At 38.5% G+C, this 22,175-nt stretch overlaps 1 protein-coding gene across 5 annotated transcripts in view; it reads right to left on the bottom strand.

Annotated features, from left to right (window-relative positions):
• The window catches only part of KIF6 (kinesin family member 6), a 386,396-nt gene that overhangs the window by 300,687 nt on the left and 63,534 nt on the right, over window positions 1-22,175 (bottom strand). For all 5 annotated transcript variants that reach the window (XR_009604951.3, XM_060615407.3, XM_060615405.3 and 2 more), the window contains 2 exons: window positions 5,833-5,980; window positions 976-1,085 (listed from right to left, as the gene is read on the bottom strand). Coding sequence is in view for 4 of the 5 variants with exons in the window: in XM_060615407.3 (XP_060471390.2) it covers window positions 976-1,085; window positions 5,833-5,980 (258 nt within the window). In the remaining variant the exon portion in view is untranslated. The remainder of the gene's footprint in view (window positions 1-975; window positions 1,086-5,832; window positions 5,981-22,175) is intronic.

Consider the following 22,175-nt stretch of genomic DNA (forward strand, 5'->3'; position numbering starts at 1 on the left):
TTGGTTGTTGATCTTTGTGGTAGAGGATTAATATGTGTTTTTAAATTGCTTTAGAATATTAAGAAAATTAAAATACATTTTCTTGGCTGTACCAACTTTTTAAATTTATTTTATTTATTTTTATTATTCATTTATTTATTTTTGAGAGAGAGAGAGAGAGAGAGAAGGAGAGGGGCAGAAAGAGGGGGACAGAGAATCCCAAGCAGGCTCTGCATTGTCAGCACAGAGCCTGATGTGGGGGTTGATTTCATGAACCATGAGATCAAGACCTGAGCCAAAATCACAAGTCGGAGGCTTAGCCAACTGAACCACCCAGGCATCCCTACCAACTTCTGATATATGAACATGTCTGGACAAAAGGATATGAAATATTACCAATTAATATGTAATTTAGGCAGATATTCAAATAAGCAGTGAGTAATAAATGCTGGCAGGGTAACTTACTCAGTAGGTAAGCTCTGAAGACTCTGTTTATATTTCAGGCATGCAGCAATCAGTGCCAATCTGACCAAATGATTTTCAGTGTCAGTCTTACAATAGAGAAGCAACGGGGAAAACAAAGTTTTATTTTCTCTCTTTCAGTCTCTTATTGCTGCTTGAGCCCTAATTTGAACTCCCTCTTCAGACAAAGGCCACAAATGAAGGAGGAAAGGGTCTGATTCCGCAGAGGTAAAGCAGTACCAGCATATCCCACTAGTCCACTCTACCCCGGGTCCGAGAACATTCAGTGCACTCTCTTGTACCAACTCCAAAAGAGATTTTCCCAAGAAATGGGTTTCAAGCAATTTTAGTTCCCATCATTGCTGTCTATTTGTCATAACTGAAAAAAAATATCCATTATATTACAAAAAAGATTCTGTTATCCAGTATTTGTTAATTATGACTGAGACCAGAAACATACAAAGTTTCAAAGAAAACAATTGAAAGGAACATCTGAAAGTAATTTCCCCCATTCTTTGTTGTTCTGCTACTCACGGCAAATCTTCCAAACTGGAGGCTTCATGTCTTGGATCCAACAGATCATAACCACATTCATTGTAGATTTCCAAATAGGAAATGCGCGTTGTATATATTGTGCTGCTGTCCTGATTAGAAAAGGGGAAGACATTATTTAATGGCTATAAATAACGATTCAGCTCAGAGGAGGATGAACACATTTATCATTATAGTTTCCTCACAGCTTCTCTTCTTTACCCTCCTCACTTTGTATGGTTTCCATTTTCAGTTCGTGACACTTTCAAGTTGCCAGTAACCATATGCATGAAGCTTTTTTTTTTTTTTTTAATAGCCAACACCCATGATTACAAGCAACTTTAGTCTGTTGTTTTTTTATTGGTTCCACGTTATACATAAAGAGTCAATATACACTTAAAATGAGCCAACTTGGTTGCAGAAATGTATAACACACCAGTTTTTACTTTCCAGACCCCCCTCCAAAAAAAAAAAAGGTTACTGTGAAAAAATAAACTTACATTCTGTGAATAGCCTATTCATAAAAGAAAACAGTATCATTACTTCTGTTTAAAACCTTCAGTAGCAAAAGAGTTTCCAGCTTTCATCATAATTCTTTTAAAAATTTTTCCAATATGCAAAATTTCTGGTGATATAGATAACAGACAATAGTAGATAATGTAAAATGAATCCCAGGGGACAGAAATAGTTTAGATCAATCAGGTAACAGTAAGAGTAGACATTCACAGCTCACTGCCTATAACTTCTCTCTTGGGTTAATCTTCCTGGCCCACGTGGCAATCAGGGATATTGAGCTATTCATTTGAGAGAGGTACTTTGTGGGGGTTAATACTGAAATGCAATGACACAGGCATCAATGCAATTAGGATAAAAGCCCAGGCAACTGGTCCTGTCTCAGTTCTGCTAGCAGATAAAAAGGACCCACTCCCTCTGAGATAGAATAAAATGGAATTTTTTCAGGCCTCAAGAAAACTGAAATTTTTTTTTCAGTTTTCAAGACCAAATATCAATTGATAGCACTTTCTTCTTGTTTCTCCCAAAATACAGATGCTTGCATTTCAGCAAATAGAGTCCTACTTCTCATAACAGAATATATTTGTGTCTCATGGCAAGAAGGTCAGCAGATTGTCAGAGTCAATACTCACAAAGAGATTTTCCTTAGGATGACCTTCCTGACTGATTCTCACCCATATCCAAGACAATCCATTTGACAGATACTATTTAAAGGGAGAGACGACCAAGTCACAGAGATGGAAGAGAGAACAAAGGCCTGCATATCCAGGGCTGGAATCCTAGTCCTAACTTGCTATAATACCCTACTGTGTCAGGCCTCAGTTTCCACACTGATTAGTGAGGAAATTGAATAATGAATTCCTAATGCGTTCTTCAGATTAAAATTAATATGATTCTCTGGTTCTAAAGTGGCTCAAACTATCCGAATAAAAACACCAATATTTCATAAGAACAAAATAACACCTGAAAAATTAAGGCAATTCTCAGGCAGCACATGACCAGAGCAAAACTCTCAAGCTACACCTGAAATGTCATGTTTTGGTGGTCTGGGAAGGTGACAGCATGGACTGAGTCTCTACTAAATAAATTTATCCCCACCAAATGCTGAAGTCCTGCTGATGTAGGCGACTCTGTTTATCCTAACAAACACCCTGCTGATTAGATTAGTGTCCTAGTTTAGCAAAGGCATCGTTCAACATCATTCTTTTGGTTATGGCACAGGTATCAGAGATCATATATTCTAGACAGATTCTGTGTGGTCTTTAGTCTAATCCAGTTTTCCCTCAAGTATCCTATGAAATACTTGTGAAAAAAGTGTTCCACAATGAACATATATGCTGTCCTCTCTAGAAGATTCTCAGAGCAAGATTCTCAGAGCAAGTTGAAGGCCACGGGGGATCATTTAGCAACCTCTCAGCAAGTTTAAGAGCAACATACTTCTAAAACTTATCTGAACATAACTGAAATATCCCATATGTTATAGTTTGAGATTTTAGCATACAGTTCTGAGCTCATCTTAGCATCAGAAAAAGCTGGGTTTGAATACGGGATCTGCCATTTATAACTGAGTGATCCTGCACTATCGTCAGCTGTTTAACTATGAAATTGTGGATAACTCTTATCTTGTAGAACTGTTGTAACAGAGAAATAGGGTTCTGTATTTAAAATCTGACTAGAAATGTGTGTCCCTGTAGTAAGGACCAATAAGTTGTTGCTGTTGCTACTGTTATTATTATTGCTAATGTTATTGTTTTTACCATTATTTCTAAAAGCCCCCAAATAGAGAATTCAGCAAGAATATAAAAGGAAAGTAAAAGAAAGGCAAAACAACAGCCAATTTGTATGTTCATCTGCAGTGGAGGAACTCTCTTCTTCCAGAAAGTAGAAGGAATCATAAGTCAGGAAAATGGCAAGACTACTCCCCTGAGATGATAGGGATAATGCCTTTGGCTCCTCCAGTTTCTGCATTTTCTGGACTTTTATTAGAATACACACTTAAAAGTCACTGAGCAATGTGGCAAGCTACCTTTCCTTATTATTCCTTTTTTAGTGTCTAGGATTGCCAGACTGTAATGTAACACACATGTTCCCTGCAGACAGCCTTTTCTCTTGCCCCAAAACAAGTCTGAACCTCACAGTACTCAAAAATAATGAGCTATGATTTCTAAAATAAATGGAATCAATTGTCTTCCTTTAAAATTACTGCAAATGTGCTCCTATCACACTCACAGGCATTTTAGGAGCCAGTATGCACTTGCTCTTGGTTTATCTTGAAATAATTACTTTGCATAAGTCAAGTATGTCCTTTAAGAATTCTAGAGAACTCCATGTGCCCCTCTCAAGCAATCGACTGGGGGTATCTGAGTACCTGTCTGCATTTTTCAGCTATACAATGTGGACAAACTTAATGATGAACCTCAAGCTGTCTCTTACTAGTTTTGCAGCAGTTCAATTTGATTAGAACGAATATGTTGTGCCCATCATGGAGATCTGTCCTTTTACAAAGAGCTGTCCTAACTATAAATTGGTCCAAGGGTTTCTCTCCAGTCCAGGAAGTGATTTAGGATAATTCAAACTGAAATGTGGTTTAGAATAATGTCAATGACAAACAGATATGAAAACAATGAACTGGGCAGACGGTAGGTACTTGGAAAACATTTAGACTTTTAGAACTACATTTTGGTATTCACAGACAAAATTTTAAAAGGGACAAATATATTTTCCATTAGGAAAGGATTTATTTATTCTGTTTAACTTAATCAGGGAAATTGGCTTCATTTGTCCTAAGTTTCAAAGGATTCTTTGAAATTAATCAGGATCATTTGTCTCTCTCTCTCTACATACACACACACACACACACATATATATATATGGATATAAATATTAATGGCTATAGTAACTGAGCTCATACATTGACCATGTACTATGTGCCAGGACAATATCTTTATAGATAGAGTATGTTCAACCCTCAGAAGCAACTCCATAAGCCTGAGACATTAAGTAACCACCTCAAGGCCACATGCTGTAAGTAGCACACTTTCTCAGAACAAGGTTGGTCTGCACCAACTTCAATGAACTTTCCAAGACAACATACTTCCACATTGGGCCACAGCAGCAAAAACTATTAGAAATTATGTTCCCAGTCTGTGAAATCTGGGAGCAAAACAAAGCAGCTAATGTCAGAAATAAATGAGTAAATGAAAAGACAGGATCTGAATCCAACATACACACTATACTCAACTCTTTCTCTCCTACATTTTCTGGCATGCAGTGTTGGCATGTTTGAGCTAATGAGAGATGAGCTGAACTAATGGGTAATTGCTACTTTATGGATGGAAATTAGAATTATGCAGATCTCAGCGATTTCTTCTCATCTTTGCAACTCAAAATGCAAAAAGCATACAGTCAAGAAAATTTGGAATAGCTGTTACACTGACCTAGTTAGGACATTTGTTATACAGAATTAATACAACCAAGTAAGTGTAGGAGTGAGTAGGGATGCTGGAGATCCTCTAGTACAATTCAATTCTTACTTTCACAGAGGGAAAAACTGAAACCTAGAAAAGTTAAGGGAAAACTGAAATCCAAGTTCAGAGAAGTTCCTTAACTCATTATTGTTTAAATACAACCAACAAAATAAAGCCAGTCTGAGATACAGAGGCAGTGTATGTAGTGGTGAAAAGCACAGGGTTTGGCATCACACAGACCTGGGATGGACCACCAGACCGGCTACTTATAAGGACCCAGGGAAAGATATTTAGACTCAGTTTTCCCAACTATAAAATTGGGATAAAGATACCTGCCTTGTTAATTGTATTATATGTCGTATTCAATACTAATAAGGCAACAGGCACTTAGAGACACACATAAATGATGCATATAATATAAAGAACTCTTCATAATAATATTAATTGCAATAGGATATTTACTCTGGTAAACTCTTCTGGGCTTCTGTCACAATTGTGAAAAAGGTACAAGCATATCATCTTACTCAGTGCTTTAGTAGCTGAAATAAAAATGTCTTGGTAAAAGGACATCCAGTTTCTTAATGGGGAATATAAGATGTTAGTTGGGAAAATGTGTTCTCTGTTCTTTTAACCTCCATGGATGTATCAGAAGGAACTCTCTTTCAGCCTTTGCTGAAACAGCATCCCTTTAATGAGAAGCACCTTAATTTCTACTTCTTCAGCAAAATCCCAAACTTTCCTTAAATATAAAGGCCAGAGTTATTACACAATAATACTTCCTCATTTAGATATAATATAATAAAATGTCACAATAAATTTTTTACCCACTGTAAATTTCTGCTGAATATATCAAACAGAAAATGAAGTTAAAGTTTCATACCTTTTGTAATTGCTCAAAAATGTACGACAGTGTCCTTGGGATAATGCCTCTGTCACTGTAGCGTTCTGCTCCACCCGTGATGGTGAATGTCTTACCACTGCCTGTTTGCCCATATGCAAAGATGGTACCATTGTAACCTGCCAAGACACTAAAGAAATGGCACACTTTTAATATCCAAATGGCTAATTGCACTTGTATCAAATGGCTTCTATTCTAATAGCAATCTTATTCAACACGATTGAAACGACATTTATAGAAATTTCTATATATGAGTATATAGCTGAAATAACTGACTGTTTTTTTAGGCAACAGTATCAGACACCAATCCTTTTTTCTAAGAAAGGACCTATAACTCAAATGGAGTCCAGTCATCTTAAATAGTTCCTTTTGTTAATTTGAATAAAATTTTTATTTAGAATACTTTTGTATTTACAGAAAAGTTGCAAAGGTAGTACAGAGTTAACACATACCCTACACCTAGTTTCCCCTATTGTTATTACATTAGTATTGCACATCTGCCACAGCTAAAGAATCAATATTGATGTATTATAAATTGTATTAAAATGCCTTTTGTTTTTACATAATGTCTTTTTATTTTTTTCCAGCTTTACTGAGATATAAATGACATATAACAAATGTAACTTTAAGGTGTAAAATGTGATTATGTGATACACAAATATACCAAGAAATGAGCTCCACAAAAAGGTTAGATAAGACATCCATCACCTCACATAATTATCATTTTTGTAGGTGGTGAGAACATATAAGATCTATACTCTTGACAACTTTCAAATATATAATATATAGTCACTGTGCTATACATTAATCTGTGGAACTTACACATCTAATAACAGGAAGTTTTTACCCTTTGATCAACATCTCCACATTTTCCCCTACCCACTAGCCTCTGGCATCCACCATTCCTTTCTTTATATCTGTGAGTTCAGTTTTTTAGATTTCACATGTGAAGGAGAACATACAGTATTTGTCTTTCTCTGTCCTATTTCACTTAGCATTGTGCTCTCAAGGCCCATCTATGTTGTTGCAAACAGCAGAATTTTCTTCTTTCTATGGCTGAATAATATTCCATTGTACATAAACCACATCTTCTGTATCCATTCATCCATCAGTAGACATTTAGGTTTTTCCATGCCTTGGCTATTGGGAACATGCTGCAATGAACATGGGAATGCAGATATCTCTGAGAGATTTCATTTCCTTTGACATATACACAGAAGTGGCATTGCTGGATATGGTCGTTCTATCTTTAATGTTTTTTTTAAGGAAACTCCATACCGTTTTCCATAGTGGCTGTACCAATTTACAACCTCACCACTAGTGCATAAGAATTCCCTTTTCTTCACATCCTTGACGGCACTTGGTGTCTCTTGGCATTTAGATAATAGCCATTCTAACAGATATGAGGACATATCTCATGCCTTTGGTTTGCATTCCCCAGAGGATTAGAAGTACTGAACACCCTTTTATGTATCTGTTTGGGCCATTTATATATCTTCTTTGGGGAAATTTCTATTCAAGTCCTCTGCCCATTTCTTGATTAGATTTGTGACTTAACGTGATCTATCCAGGAGAATGTTTCACGTGTGCTTGAGTAGAGTCTGTAATCTGCTGCTGTTGGGTGAAATGTTACATATATGTCTGGTAGGTCCATTTGGCTTAAGGTATAGTTCACATCCAGCATTTCCTGATTGATTTTCTATCTGGATGATCCATCCATTGTTGAAAGTGGGGTATCAGATTCCACTACTATTATTGTATTGTTGTCTATTTCTCCCTTCAGATCTGTAAATATTTGCCTAATATGTTTAGGTGCTGTGATCTAGGATGCATATATATTGTTATATCCTTGTGATAAATTGACCCTTTTATCATTATAAAATGGCCTTCTTTGTCTCATTATCGTTTTGGCTTAAAGTCTATTTTGTGTGATAGAAGTATAGCTACTCTTGCTTTCTTTTGGTTTCCATTTGCATAGGGTATCTTTTTGCATCCTTTTCCCTTAAGTCTCTGTGTGCCCTTAAAGCTGAAGTGAGTCTCCTGTAGGCAGCATATAGATGGGTCTTGTTTTTAATCCATTAGCCACTCTATGCCTTTTGATTGGAGAATTTAATCCATTTACATTAAAAAGAACTAAGGCAAAGTAAGGACTTAACTAATACCAACTTATTCATTGTTTCCTAGCTTTGTAGTTCCTTTGTTCCCTTCTTCCAATTTTATTGTCTTTTTTTTTTTTAATGTTTATTTATTTTTGAGAGAGAGAGAGACAGCACAAGCGGGTGGGGGAAGAGCAGAGAGAGACGGAGACATAGAACCTGAAGCAGGTTCCAGGCTCTGAGCTGACAGCACAGAGCCTGACATGGGGCTCGAACTCATGGACCCTGAGATCATGACCTGAGCCAAAGACGGACACTTAGCCGGCTCAGCCATCCAGGCGCCCCTTTTTTTGTCTTTCTTTGTGAAGTGATTTTCCCTGTGGTATACTTTGATTCCCTCCTCTTTATCTTTTGTGTATCTACTATTCATTTTTACTATTAGTCCCATTTTTTGTATCTTTGACGTCACAATTTACCTCTTTTAATATCATGTCTTCATTAACAAATTATTGTAGCTATAATTGTTAATACTTTTGTCCTTTAATCTTTATACTACATTAAGTAATTAGCATAACACCATATTATATAGTATTAGAGTATTACGAATTGCTTAGACTTGCCTTTACCAGTATGCTTTATATTTTCATATATTTTCATGTTTCAGTAGTTCTTATAAAGCAGGTCTAGTGGTGATGAACTCCCTCAGGTGTTGTTTGTTTGGGAAAAAATCTTTGTTTCTCCTTCATTTCCGAAAGACAGCTATGCTGGGTAAAGTATTCTTTGTTGGCAGTTTCTTTTTTTTCTTTTTCCAGAAATCTGAGTATACTGTCCCATTCTCTCCAGGCCTATAAGGTTTCTGCTGAGAAATCTGCTGATACCCTTATTATACAGGTATGTTTTTCTCTTGTTGCTTTTAAAATTCTCTCCTTGTATTTGATTTTACCAATTTTATTTTAATGTGTCTTATAAAAGATCATTTTGGTTTGAAATTATAGGGTCACCTATTAGCTGTATGAACATGGATGTCCAAACCTCTCCCCAGATTGAGAATTCTAATCCATCATTTCTTTAAACACGCTTTCTGCCCCTTTATCCCTCTCTTCTCCTGAGACTTTAATAATGTGAGATTGTTTCCTTTAATGGTATCCCATAATTCAGAAAGGTTCTCTTCACTCTTTGCATTTGTTCCTTGCTTCTCTGACTAGATAATATCAAATGATATGGTTTCTAGTTAACTAATTTTTTATTCTACTTGATTGAGTCTGCTTTGAAGCTTTCTATTGAATTGTCAATTCAATCACTGTATTTTTTAACTCTAGGATTGGCTTTGCTTGTTGTTTTTTTTTTTTAATGGTTTCTATTCCTTTGTTGAACTTCTCATTTTGTTCATGTATTTTTTTCCTAATTTCATTTAGTTGTGTTTTCTTGTAATTCACTGAATTTCCTTAAGAGGATTATTCTAAATTCTTTGTCAGATAGCTCATAGATCTCCATTTCTTCAGGGTCAGTTACTGTAGCTTTATTAGTTTCCTTTGGTGAGCTCATGCCTACATGGGTGGATATGGACACTGGGTCCACAGTGGCTGACCAGGTACTGGGGATCACTGGGGTAGGTCCAGCATCTGGATCTACAGGGGCCAGTCCAGTGCGAGGATGGGCTGGGAGCCTGGTTTCATGGGAGCCAGCCTGGAGGCTGGGGTCAAGGGGCCAACATGGCATTAGGACCAGCCTGTAGTCTTAGGCCAAGGGAGTTGGCTTACACCATAGGGCATGAGGGGCCAAGTTGGCCTGCAGTGACCAGTGTGATGCTGGGCAGGTCAGGAACCTGGGTCTGTGGAAGCCAGACTCAAAGCTCAGGCTTCACGGCTTGGGCTGGCATTGGAGAGGGCTGGCCTTGTGGGTTTGGTGGGAACCAACCAGATACTAGAACTATAGGAGCCACCTGAGGCCATGGAAGCTGGCCAAACAGGGATGGGTTGGGATCCTGAATTTGCTAGAGTCTGCAGGGAGCCTGATGTCATGGGAGCTGCCTGGGGCTATGGAAGCTACCCAGCCCCAGGGTAATCAGGAGCTTGGTTTTATGGGAGCATGTTGGTAGCCTACTGCTGTAGGAGCTGCTTGGGGCTACAGGAACAGGAAGGTGCTAGGGTGGGCCGGGGGATTGGATTCTCATAGCCTGCCAAGAGTCCAGGACCAAGAAATCACCTGGTATTATGGAAGTTACCTGGGACCATGGGAACTGCCTGGGGCCACTGGAGTCAGCTGATGGTGGGATAGGCCAGCACTGGTAACCACGATAAAGTCAGTTCCTCATGTCATTCTCCTCCCAAGGGGAGGGTGTCTCTCTCAGCTGCTAGGATGCCCATGCTTGGGGGAGGAGTAATGAGGTAATGTCAATCTATCTTTTCTACCCTCTAATGCAGTAATGGCACTATCTTTCCTACCCTCCTCAATGTGTCTTCTTTTTCTTATCCCATCCCAATGCTGTAATTCCTCACCTGGAATCCTTAGCTTTTGCTAAGGTATTTTCAGGCTTGGTAGTTATTCAAATTGATGTTTCTGGGAGGGAACAGGTGCTAGAAATTTCTATACTACCATTCTGCTGAAGTTGCTCTCCTAATTAAGTACTTTCTTCATCTTTGGTATACTGGGCTTGAATCAAATAATATGTTGAAGATAAAAGTTCTGAGGAAAGCATATGTATAATTTGGAAACTGCAAACCCGACACCTGGCACTTCATGTGGCAAATACAACACATGGTCACCTCCTAGAATACCAGGTACAGAATGTTTGCCACTACGTACCTTGTAGTGTAATTCCCTAATTTAATAGTCAGCACCAACTGTAAATCCTCTAAGAATTTCCCTCTTCAATTTTCTTGTAATGATTTTTTGGTAGAAGATACTAATCCATATGTGTTCTTTAGTCCTACAGAGCAGCTTTTGATTTAATGGTGATCTTAAGAATCATGGGTCTTCCAGATTTTAAGTGATATTACAAAGCTGTAGTGATCAAGACAGTATGGTACTGGCAAAAAAATAGGCACACAGATCAATGGGATAGAATAGAAAACCAAGAACTAACCCATACTTATATGGTCAATTAATCTACAATAGGGGGGAAAGAATATGCAATGGGGAAAAGACAGTATCTTCAACAAATGATGTTGGGAAAACTGGACAGTAACATGCAAAAGAATGAAACTAGGCCACTTTTTTATGGCATACACACACAAAAAACTCAAAATGGATCAAGGACCCAAACGTGAGACCTGAAATCACAAAAATCCTTGAAGACAACACAGGCAGCAATTTCTCCAACATCAGCCATAGCAACATTTTTCTGGATATGTCTCCTGATGGAGGGCAATAAAAGCAAAAATAAACTATTAGGACTACATCAAAGTAAAAAGCATTTGCACAGTGAAGGAAACAATCAACAAAACTAAAAATCAACCTATGGGATGAGAGAAGATGGTTGCAAATGATACATTCAATAAAGGTTTAGTATCCAAAATATAGAAAGAACTGATACAATTCAACATCTAAAAAACAAATAATCTGATTGAAAAATGGGCAGAAGGCATGACAGACATGTCTCCAAAAGAGACATACAGATGGCAGCAGACACATGAAAAGATGCTCAACATCACTCATCATCAGGGAAATGCAGATCAAAACTACAATGAAATATCACTAACCATCTGTCAGAATGGTTAAAATCAATAACATAAGAAACAAGTATTGGCAAGGATGTGGTGAAAAAGGAGCACTTGTGCACTGTTGGTGGGAATGCAAACTGATGTAGCCACTGTGGAAAATGGTATGGAGATTACTCAAAAAGTAAAAAATGAACTCCCCTATGATTCAGTAATTGTACTATTGGATATTTACCCCCAAAACACAAAAACACTGATTCAAAGAGATACATGCACCCCTACGTTTATAACAGTATTTATAATAGCCAAATTATGGAAGCAGCACAAGTATCCAACAATAAAGAAATGGATAAAGAAGATGCGGCATATACATACAATGGAATTTTATTCAGCCATCAAAAAGAATGAAACCTTGCCATTTGCGACAACATGGATGCAGCCAGAGAGTATAATGCCGAATAAAATAAGTCAGTCAGAGAAAGACAAATACCATATGATTCCACTTATGTGGAATTTAAGATACAAAACAAACAAGCAAAGGAAAAAGAAAGAGAGAAAGAAAAACCAAGAAACAAATTCTTTTTTTTATTTTATAAATGTTTTTATTTATTTTTGAGAGATAGAGCATGGGCTCGGGGGGGGGACAGAGAGAGAGGGAGACACAGAATCTGAAGCAGGCTCCAGGTTCTGAGTGGTCAGCACAGAGCCCGATGCGGGGCTTGAACTCATGAACAGCGAGATCATGACCTGGGCCGAAGTCGGACACTCAACTGACTGAGCCACCTAGGCACCCCAGAAACAAATTCTAAACTACAGAGAACAAACTGATGGTTACCAGAGGGGAGGTAGGAGAAGGGATGGGTGAAAGAGACGATGAGGATTAAAAAGCACACTTATCATGATGAAAAAATACAATTTAAGAATGTTAAAAAGAAAAAAAAAAAGAACACTGGATCTTCTCAGCCACCAACTCTCTTCTGTCTCTCTCTACTCTTCTCCTCCCATCCCTTCTTGCCCCCTCCCCTCCCCTTCTCTCCTTTTCCTTCTCCCTATCTCTCTCCTCACCATATAGGCTTTTCATAGTACACCTGACATGATTCAGACTTTCACAAATGGATCTTTCCTCTACACTGTACAGAATAGCAAACTATTATAGCATTACATTCTTTTTTGTTACAAGTAGCCCCTTCATCTCGGAGATGTTTTAATCCAACAAATTATGAAGTTGTCAGCTAATGGTAACCTCATTGTGAACAGATGTTTGATAGAAGGATCCTCCGAGAATCACCCCTCACTGTTCACGCTGGTATTCCTGCTGTAATACTTCTGCTGAGATACTGCCCACAGTTCTATGCTTTCGCCATGCTTTCATGATTGTATGTTAAGTGATTTATCATCTCCATGCCCTCTCTAAACACACAGGTTTTGCTTAGAGCTTATTGTGAAGTAATCTGTTAAGTCCTGGGTGCACCTTATACAACTAATTAAGCTAAGAATAACATCTATAGCACCAATTCAACGCATCTTTTGCTATGTAGGTAGAAGGTGTTACCAGTACTTACAAACTTAAAGGACTTAGCACATTAAGTGAATGAAAATGGATTACTACTGTGTGGTTCAACTTTCCCTTTCTGAGACACTCAGTTAAGTTTTCTCCATGTGTCTTCACATGGAGTTAGAACTACAATGATGAATTTAGCTAGATGATAACAGAATCTTTCTGCTCAACATTTGTTGCCAATGATATAGCAATGTTCTATTAGCAATTATCATTTGATTCCATAATATCTCTTGACCACAAATGCTCTAGGTATATGAAGTTGATAACTTTAAGAATAAACCTTTAGAGTGCCTGGGTGGCTCAGTCGGTTAAGCATCCGACTTCGGCTCAGGTCATGATCTCACGGCTTGGGCTCTGTGCTGACAGTTCAGAGCCTGGAGCCTCTTCGGATGCTGTGTCTTTCTCTCTTTCTCTGCCTCTCCCCCACTCACACTCTGTCTCTGTCTCTCAAAAATAAATAAACATTAAAAAAAAAAAAAGTATGTCAGTTCTACCCATACATACTCTATGGCTATTTATTACATAGTTACAATAAAAAATTAAATGGGGGGGCGCCTGGGTGGCGCAGTCGGTTAAGCGTCCGACTTCAGCCAGGTCACGATCTCACGGTCCGTGAGTTCGAGCCCCGCGTCAGGCTCTGAGCCCCGCGTCAGGCGCTGGGCTGATGGCTCGGAGCCTGGAGCCTGTTTCCGATTCTGTGTCTCCCTCTCTCTCTCTGCCCCTCCCCCGTTCATGCTCTGTCTCTCTCTGTCCCAAAAATAAATAAAAAAAAAAAAAAAAAAAAAAAAAAAAATTAAATGGGAAACATTTATCTCCAGTTCTTTTCTGTAGAGCATTCTCATCCCAATTCCATCTTGTCCCTCCTCTCCATTGAACACTGGGCAATTTCATATGCTTGTAGTCTCATCCATCCTAAGAGAAAGTACTAACGAAAAATAAAGAGAAATGGTGGAGTCAGGACCTCTGAGAATCTACTCCTCCACAATAATAATGAGAACAGGGACAAAAATTGTCAAAATCAAGTTTTTCAAAATCCTGGAAGTTCTCCAAAGGCTCACAACAATCCAAGGGGTGTTTACTCAAGTAAAATGGCTGAATCTCAGTAAGAACAGTGAGCTTTGTGACATGTTAACTTGACCATTCCCACCTCCCTCTCCCCGGTCCCATAACGGCCTTGAAAAATAACAGACTTGCAACCACAAAACCGAAAAACAGAAGCACAGCAACCACTGGAAGAGGTAGGATAGGTTGGGAGCAACCCAAAAAGTCCACAGAATTGTACTTCTCTGACCTGTCTGACAGCTCCCTGGAAAAGCCCCACTCACAGTACTTGGCTTTGGTGACCTGACTTGGTTTATTCAGTGAAAAGAAGCCATATCCCCATGGTGTTTGTTGAAAACAGATCAGTTGCAAGTGTTCACCATCACAGTTGCCCTAGGCTGCATGCGGTACCAGGAAGGCCAGCAAGAGGGTGAACAAAAACTTGAAATAAAAACCTGCAGAAAAGGAGGTCTATAAGAGGGGTTGAAAAGTTATGACATATTTTGGGGACTCTAGAAGACCACATACATATACAGGACTATGTGCATACCCAAGAGAGATGAGAGAAGGTCCTTATATCTCACCTCTGGCTCACCTTGTAGGCCTAAAGAAGCAGGAAGTGAAAGCTGAGACAAAATTATAAATTTATGGAGCACTGAGATCAACACGTACCAAGAGCCCCTGGTTCAAGGCATATTTTAAAAAATCTCTCGGGGCGCCTGGGTGGCGCAGTTGGTTAAGCGTCCGACTTCAGCCAGGTCACGATCTCGCGGTCCGTGAGTTCGAGCCCCGCGTCGGGCTCTGGGCTGATGGCTCGGAGCCTGGAGCCTGTTTCCGATTCTGTGTCTCCCTCTCTCTCTGCCCCTCCCCCGTTCATGCTCTGTCTCTCTCTGTCCCAAAAATAAATAAAAAATGTTGAAAAAATTTAAAAAAAAAAAAAAAAAAAAAAAATCTCTCTGTCCAGTCACTACCTGACCACTGAGCTTACTGAACAGAGATTTCAGAAGCCTCATACAACAAACCATATAAGCTTTGTAGAATGAGTCCCCAAAACTTACTAAACAAACAAGCAGCTGCACCAATGGTAACAACAACAAACCTTGGGGAAGGCTGGAATCTGATTTTCAGAGCTGTCATATTATATTACTCAAAATGTACTACAACAACAACAACAAAAATTATGAGATGCACAAACAGCAAAGTATTTCCTAGGCACAGGAAATTAAAAAATTAATAGAAACAGCTCTTGAGGAAGCCTAGATTTTGACTTCTAGATAAAGAGTTTAAGTTAGGTATTATAAATAGGTTTGAAGAATAAATGTAAAACATGTTTAAAGGATTAAAGGGAAGTACGAAGATGATGTTTCACAGAAAAGAAATATGAATAAAAAGACACAAATTATTTAAAAAAAAGAATAAAACAGAAATTCCGGAGTTGAAAGGTAAGATAATTGAGAAACAATTCACTACAATAGCCAATTTGAGTTGGTAGAAGAAAGTAAATTTCAAGACAGATCAACTAAGATTATCCCGTCTGCACAACAGAAATTATAAAGAAAGAAGAAAAATGAACAGAGAACTCAGAGATCAACGTGTGTATAAAGTCCCAGATGGTAAAGGGAGAGAATGTTTAAAAAAATAATGCCCAAAGACTTCCCCAATTTGATGAAAAACATTAATCTACATATCTAAGAAACTTGATAAGCTCAAAGTTATCCAAATCTAAACACATGATAATCAAACTGTCTAAAGACAAAGAAATCATGGAAGTAGCAAGAAATAAGTGACTGATCACACACAAGGAATCTTCCACAAGATCAACAATGGCTTTCTCATGAGGAATCGTGGAGGCCAGAAGATAATGTAATAATATATTCAAAATGCTTGAAGACTAGTTGGGAGATCTTGCTTTGCAAAAGTTAACAAGGCTCCCAAAATTTATATTTTAATTTTGTTTTCAGTGTTTATTGTTACTGTGCAGAAACATAATAGATTTTTCTATGTTGATCTTGAACCCTGAAACTTTTGCTGAACTTGTTTATTACCTCTTGTCATCTAACAGTGGATTGCCTTAGATTTGTATACACAAAATCATGTCATCTGTAAATAAGCATACTTTTACTTCTTCCTTTCTAATCTAGATGTCTTTTTAATGCACTGGCTAGTGACAAATTCTCTCAGCTTTTGTTTACCCAGGAATGTCCATTTCTCCTTCACTTTTGAAGAATGACTTTTTACAGATACAGAAGACTCTATTTGCAAGTGGCATGGTCTTGTACATATACAGAAATTCCCAGGAATCTATTATAGAACTATTAAAAATAATAAACAAGTTTAGCAAGGTTGTAGGGTGTAAGACTTAATGTGAAATGGCAGGACTCTCCCCTCTCATCAGTAGGTTCCTGAAAAGTCCCTCAAAATTAGAACTGGCTTCTTTGCAAAAGTCAACCAATTTCTCCTGAAATTTATATGGAAATTCAAGGGACCAAGAATAGACAAAACATCCTAAACAATAACAAAGGTAGAGGACTCACGCTTCTTAATTCAAAACCTACTACAGTAACAGTAACCAAGACAGTGGGATACAGGCATAAGGATAAACATACGCATGAATGGAATAGAATTGTGAGTCTAGAAATAGACCCTTATGTTTACAATCAGTTGATTTTTGACAAGGCTGGCTACTGACAAATACATATACACCACACGCACGCACACACACACACACACACACACACACACACACACACAACCAGAATATTACTTAGACATTAAAAAGGAATGAGATCTTGCCATTTGCAACATGGATGGACATAGTGGGTATTACACTAAGTGAAGTAAGTCAGACAGCACAAGATAAATACCATAAGATTTCACTTATAAGCAGAATCTCAAAACAAAAGAAATGAACAAACAGACAAAAAAACAGACTCTTAAATACAGATAACAAACTGATGGTTTCTAGAGGGGAGATGGGATGGGATGGGGCAAAAGAGATTAAGGGGATTGATTGAGAGGTACAAACTACCAGTCATAAAATAAGTAAGTCATAGAGATGATAAGTACAGCAAAGGAAACGTAGTCAATAACACTGTAATAATGTTGTATGGTGACAAATGGTGGCTACACTTGTGGCGAGCACTGAGTAATGTGTAGAGCTGACAAATCGATGTGCTGTATACTAATATACAACTTTGAAACTAATAGAACTTTGTATGCTGATTATACTGCAATAAAATTTTAAATTAAAAAGAATACATCAGAAATTCTGAGAGTAAAAAGTAGGCAAAGGATTTGAATAGACATATCTCTAAAGACAGTATATAGATGGCCAATAGCACATGAAAAGATACTCAACATCATTAGTCACTAGGGAAATGTAAGTCGAAACCACAATGGGATACTCATTTTATACTCACTCTAAGATACCTTAAAAAAAAAAGATAACTACATGTGTTGCCGAGGATCTGAAAAAATTGGAAACCTCATACATTACTGGTGAGAATATAAATGGTGCAGCTGCTTAAAAACAGTTTTGCCGCTCCTCAAAATGTAAACACAGAGTTACCGGAAGACCCAGTAGAATGGAAAAGGTGTCCACATAAAAACTTGTAACGAATGCTCATAGTAGCATCATTCGTTATGGCCAAGAAGTGAAAACAACCCAAATGTTCATCAGCTGATGAGTGGATAAACAAAATGGGTCATATCCATACCATAGGATACTATTTGGCAATGAAAAAAGAATAAAGTGCTGATATATGCTACAGTGTCTGATCAATCTTCACAGCATGTTAAGTGAAATAAGCCAGTCACAAAAGGTCATATACTGTGTGATTCCATTTATATGAAATGTCTAGTAAAAGCAAATCCATAGAAATGGAAAATCAATTAGTGGTTGCCAGAGGTTGGGATACAGGCAAAGTAGAGGAATGAATGCTAATGGGTATGGTATAGGGCTTCTTTCGGGGTGATGAAAATGTTCTAAAATTAGATCATGGCCACTGATAGTTGCACACTTGTACTAAAAACTACTAAATGTACACTTTAAAGTGAATTCTTTGATATGTGAATAATCTCTCAACAAAATGTGGTAACAATAACATAATAAAGAATCTATTCCAAATCGGTACAATTAGATGTGTTTCAACACCCTAGCAGTAGCATTTGTAAAAGATGGAATAGTAATTAATAAAAGAAATGAAAAGCTAATGATACATTTCAGCACTGAAAAATGGGATGGACATTTTTGGTGAGCAATATTTCTCAACTTTCTAAAATCAACAGTGCAGGCGACTCCCTAATACATCCCAAGCTAGAGGCAGTTCTGATATGTAAATAAATCAATGTTTTATAAACCAGTGTTTGATGATCAGATGAAATCTCCAGAGTAGAAATCTTCTCCTTCCTTTTGCAAAATGCATTTTCCCTAGAAATTTAAATTACAAAGCTGAGATACTTTGTCATTTCTTATCTCTTAATATTTGCATGAATAAAACAAAAATAAAAGCTTCTACCCTCTTGGAAATTATAAATTGAAGTCTTACTCCACAAACATCACACATGCATGTCAGAAAAAATACAAACCATTTAAGTTGAGTTTTTCACTTTTATTACTCTTTGTTTGTTTAACTAGAATCCAAGTAGAGGAACGCTGTCTAGAAGTATCTGCAATAAAGTGAGACCTCATTTTGTTTACCCAGATGAGAAGGCTTTAAGAATCTCCATATACAGTGTCTAAATCAAAGTAACCAGCAAAAAATTATTATTGTGATGATAATTTAGTTCACTGAAAAACAAACATGATATTTTAGTCTCTCAAATCTGAAGACAGCATTGCTGAAGACAGCAAAGCAATGGGATCACGGATTTTATAACTGGTATCATGGAGGGCCTTCTAACCACTTTTTGTCCAACAGAAGATTCCCTTCTAGGGTATTTCTGAAAACCAGATATATGAGCTCTGCTTAAAGAGCTGTTAGATTCAGGAGCAGGATAGAATTGGAGAATCCAGGTGGATTCATTTTTCAGGGAAGAGGAAGAGGTGAGGTGGTACTTTAAAAGATAATGCAGGGGCGCCTGGGTGGCTCAGTCGGTTAAGCGTCCGACTTCAGCTCAGGTCACGATCTCGCGGTCCATGAGTTCCAGCCCCGCGTCGGGCTCTGGGCTGACGGCTCGGAGCCTGGAGGCTGCTTCCGATTCTGTGTCTCCCTCTCTCTCTGCCCCTCCCCCATTCATCCTTTGTCTCTCTCTGTCTCAAAAATAAATTAACGTTAAAAAAAATTATTTAAAAGATAATGCAGTTTAGCCCTAGAAATACTAAGAATCCCAGAAAAAAATACATATCTATATTTTTAAAAGCCATTTATTGGAACAAATTTATTCACTCAGAAAATGCAAATAAATCAAACAACACGAAGAACAGAATTTTTTAAGCTAATAGAAATTATACTATATTTATATTCACCTTGACTAAAAATCTTTGCCAATGTCAACGAGACTCACCAGGAATAGAATTATCAAAATTAAGGCCTCTATTTTATTTTATTATTATTATTTTTAATGTTTATTTATTTATTTTGAGAGAGACAGAGCACGAGCAGGGGAGGGAGAGAGAGGGAGAGAGAGGGAGAGAGAGGGAGAGAGAGGGAGAGAGAGAGAGAGAGAGAGAGAGAGAGAGAGAGAGAGAGAATCCCAAGCAGGCTCTGAGCTGCCAGTGCAGGGCCTGATGCAGGTCTCGAACTCATGGACTGTGAGATCATGACCTGAGCCCAAATCAAGAGCTGGAGGCTTAACCAACTGAGCCACCCAGGTGCCCCAAGCCCTCTATTTTAAATATATAATTACCCTATTACTCCATCTTGCCTTTCAGACAGTTCTAAAAGCCCAAGTAGCTGAAATTCACTTAGTTTGATTTCCTTTTGATCCTCAGAACAGTTCATTGCTCTCCTCTGCTGCTCAATTCCTAGAATAAAATCCCTCTTACACAGCCTCAGCAGTTCTTTGGTGTAGCCCAGTATCTTTCATAGAGAATATGGAAAGGAGACTCTTAATTATTTCACTTGCAGAATATCTCGGAGTACATAATTCACCAGCCTAAATTTTTAAGAGGAATTTGAACCCAAAACAATAGCAACTCATCATTAACACAATTACTACAACTCAGTTTTGCCAAATATAAAAATAATCTTCCCACCCATTCAGCCAAATGAGCATGCAACTTGGAAAATTTCCAGCAAATTTTGGTCATGGGGCATTCCCTTTGCTATAAAGGAGAGGGAGGGAGAAAAGAAGTATGGGCGGGAGGAGGGGAACCTACCCTTCTGGGGAGGTAGAGAGGGCAGCAGACTTGGAGAGCTGGAGTCTTATGTCCAGCAAGCTTTCTTAGTCCTTCTTCTTCTGGTAACAGTCCTGCCCCCACTCCATTCTTTCAGCTCCTGAGGAGCAGACTGATGTGTGCTGATTCAGACATGGTCAATCATGCTACCTCCTTCCACCATGGTCGCCCCCCCGCCAACCATGTCCCCATCTGAACAGCTGCTATTCCAAGATGATGTGCCTCAAGCAGAGCAAATAAGAATCCTTCCTGTATAGATTTTTGCGGGGGTCTTTAAATTAAGGCTGCCAGAGGCCATGTCTCCTGCCCTTCTGTACAAGGAAGCAGGGCCAAGCAAAGGTCAGATGGGTGGAGAAGAAATCTTGGCTGTGTCGGGTACTTAGTTTAAGTCGCAACAACCCTGATTCTGAAAGCACCTCCAATTCTCTGAGCTCACCCAGGTATGTGAGCCAAGAACTCCTCTCTTTTCTTTGAGTTGGAATTCTGTTATATATAACCAAAAAAGTCCTAACTAATGCAAAGTTTCTGCAAAACATCTTTTGAACCTTGGCTTAGACCATAGGTCTCAAGCTGGCAGTGAATCTTGCCTATAGGAATGTTTAAACTTACCTAAATGTGAATGGCTTTAAGTGGGACATGTGTTCCCCCATTGGCCACTGTCTTCCAAACTCCCTATTGTCTTAGACTCACTTGCTTCCCAAACGCATGATACCCGTCTAGACTTGAAGGCGGGGCTGCATCGCTGCACACTGAGGAAGTGCCAATCTCGGTGTAGTCCACATGGCCGCCACTGCTCCCCAGAGCTGCACAGTGATTAGTCATTCACATAGGCTCCAGTGAATCACGCCCCCTTGAGGTAGGTAGGGTGGGAGTTCTGGTTAAAGGCACCTGAGTATAGTTCCCCTGGGGGTTTAGACCTCATCCCTTCGAAAGGTATGTTCTGGCAATATCATTCTGAGGTCTTGGGAGCTTCACTTGTATGATATACTGATCGAGTTGTAAATCCTGATGCAGAAATAAAGTAGGTGACATAGCTAACCTCAGTTGGCCCAATTCAAATTATTAGCTATTTGGGGAAAGGGAATATCCAACGCAAGGGTATCCAGATTAGAAACAATTTACTACACATCCAAAATATGTTTTTGTCAGAAAAATGAAACTGCAAATGTAGGTTAAGTGGTAACTGATATACTTGGGATCATCATTTAATGCTTTTTGGTAAGTGCCTATGGGCAAACTGGTTATCAGACTAGGGTCACAAATCCGAGGCCCACATACCAAATTTAGCCAGTAGAACATTTGTTTGCCCAGCACTGTCATGCTTAAAGAAATGAAAACTGAATGCTCTTAGCCCCCAAGACCTGTGCTCCCCAAGTCAGACACAGACACCACTACTCCCAACTGCCCTCACTGGCTTACTACAGACTAGCTGCCCACCTTCTATGGAATTTTGAGTTTTGCAATCCCTGGGAGAAAGTACCTCAGATAAATGCTAAGAGAGTAACACAATGATTAAGAGGAAAAAAAAAAAAAAGGAAACTAAGCTAACCTCTAAGAATGATATGAATAAGGACAGATGTTCGCATTTAAAATCCCATAGGCAATCCCCTCATACTGTCCAGAGCCTAAGA

Source organism: Panthera onca, chromosome B2, assembly GCF_046562875.1.
Source record: "Panthera onca isolate mPanOnc1 chromosome B2, mPanOnc1 haplotype 2, whole genome shotgun sequence".
In the NCBI taxonomy this organism is placed as follows: domain Eukaryota; kingdom Metazoa; phylum Chordata; class Mammalia; order Carnivora; family Felidae; genus Panthera; species Panthera onca.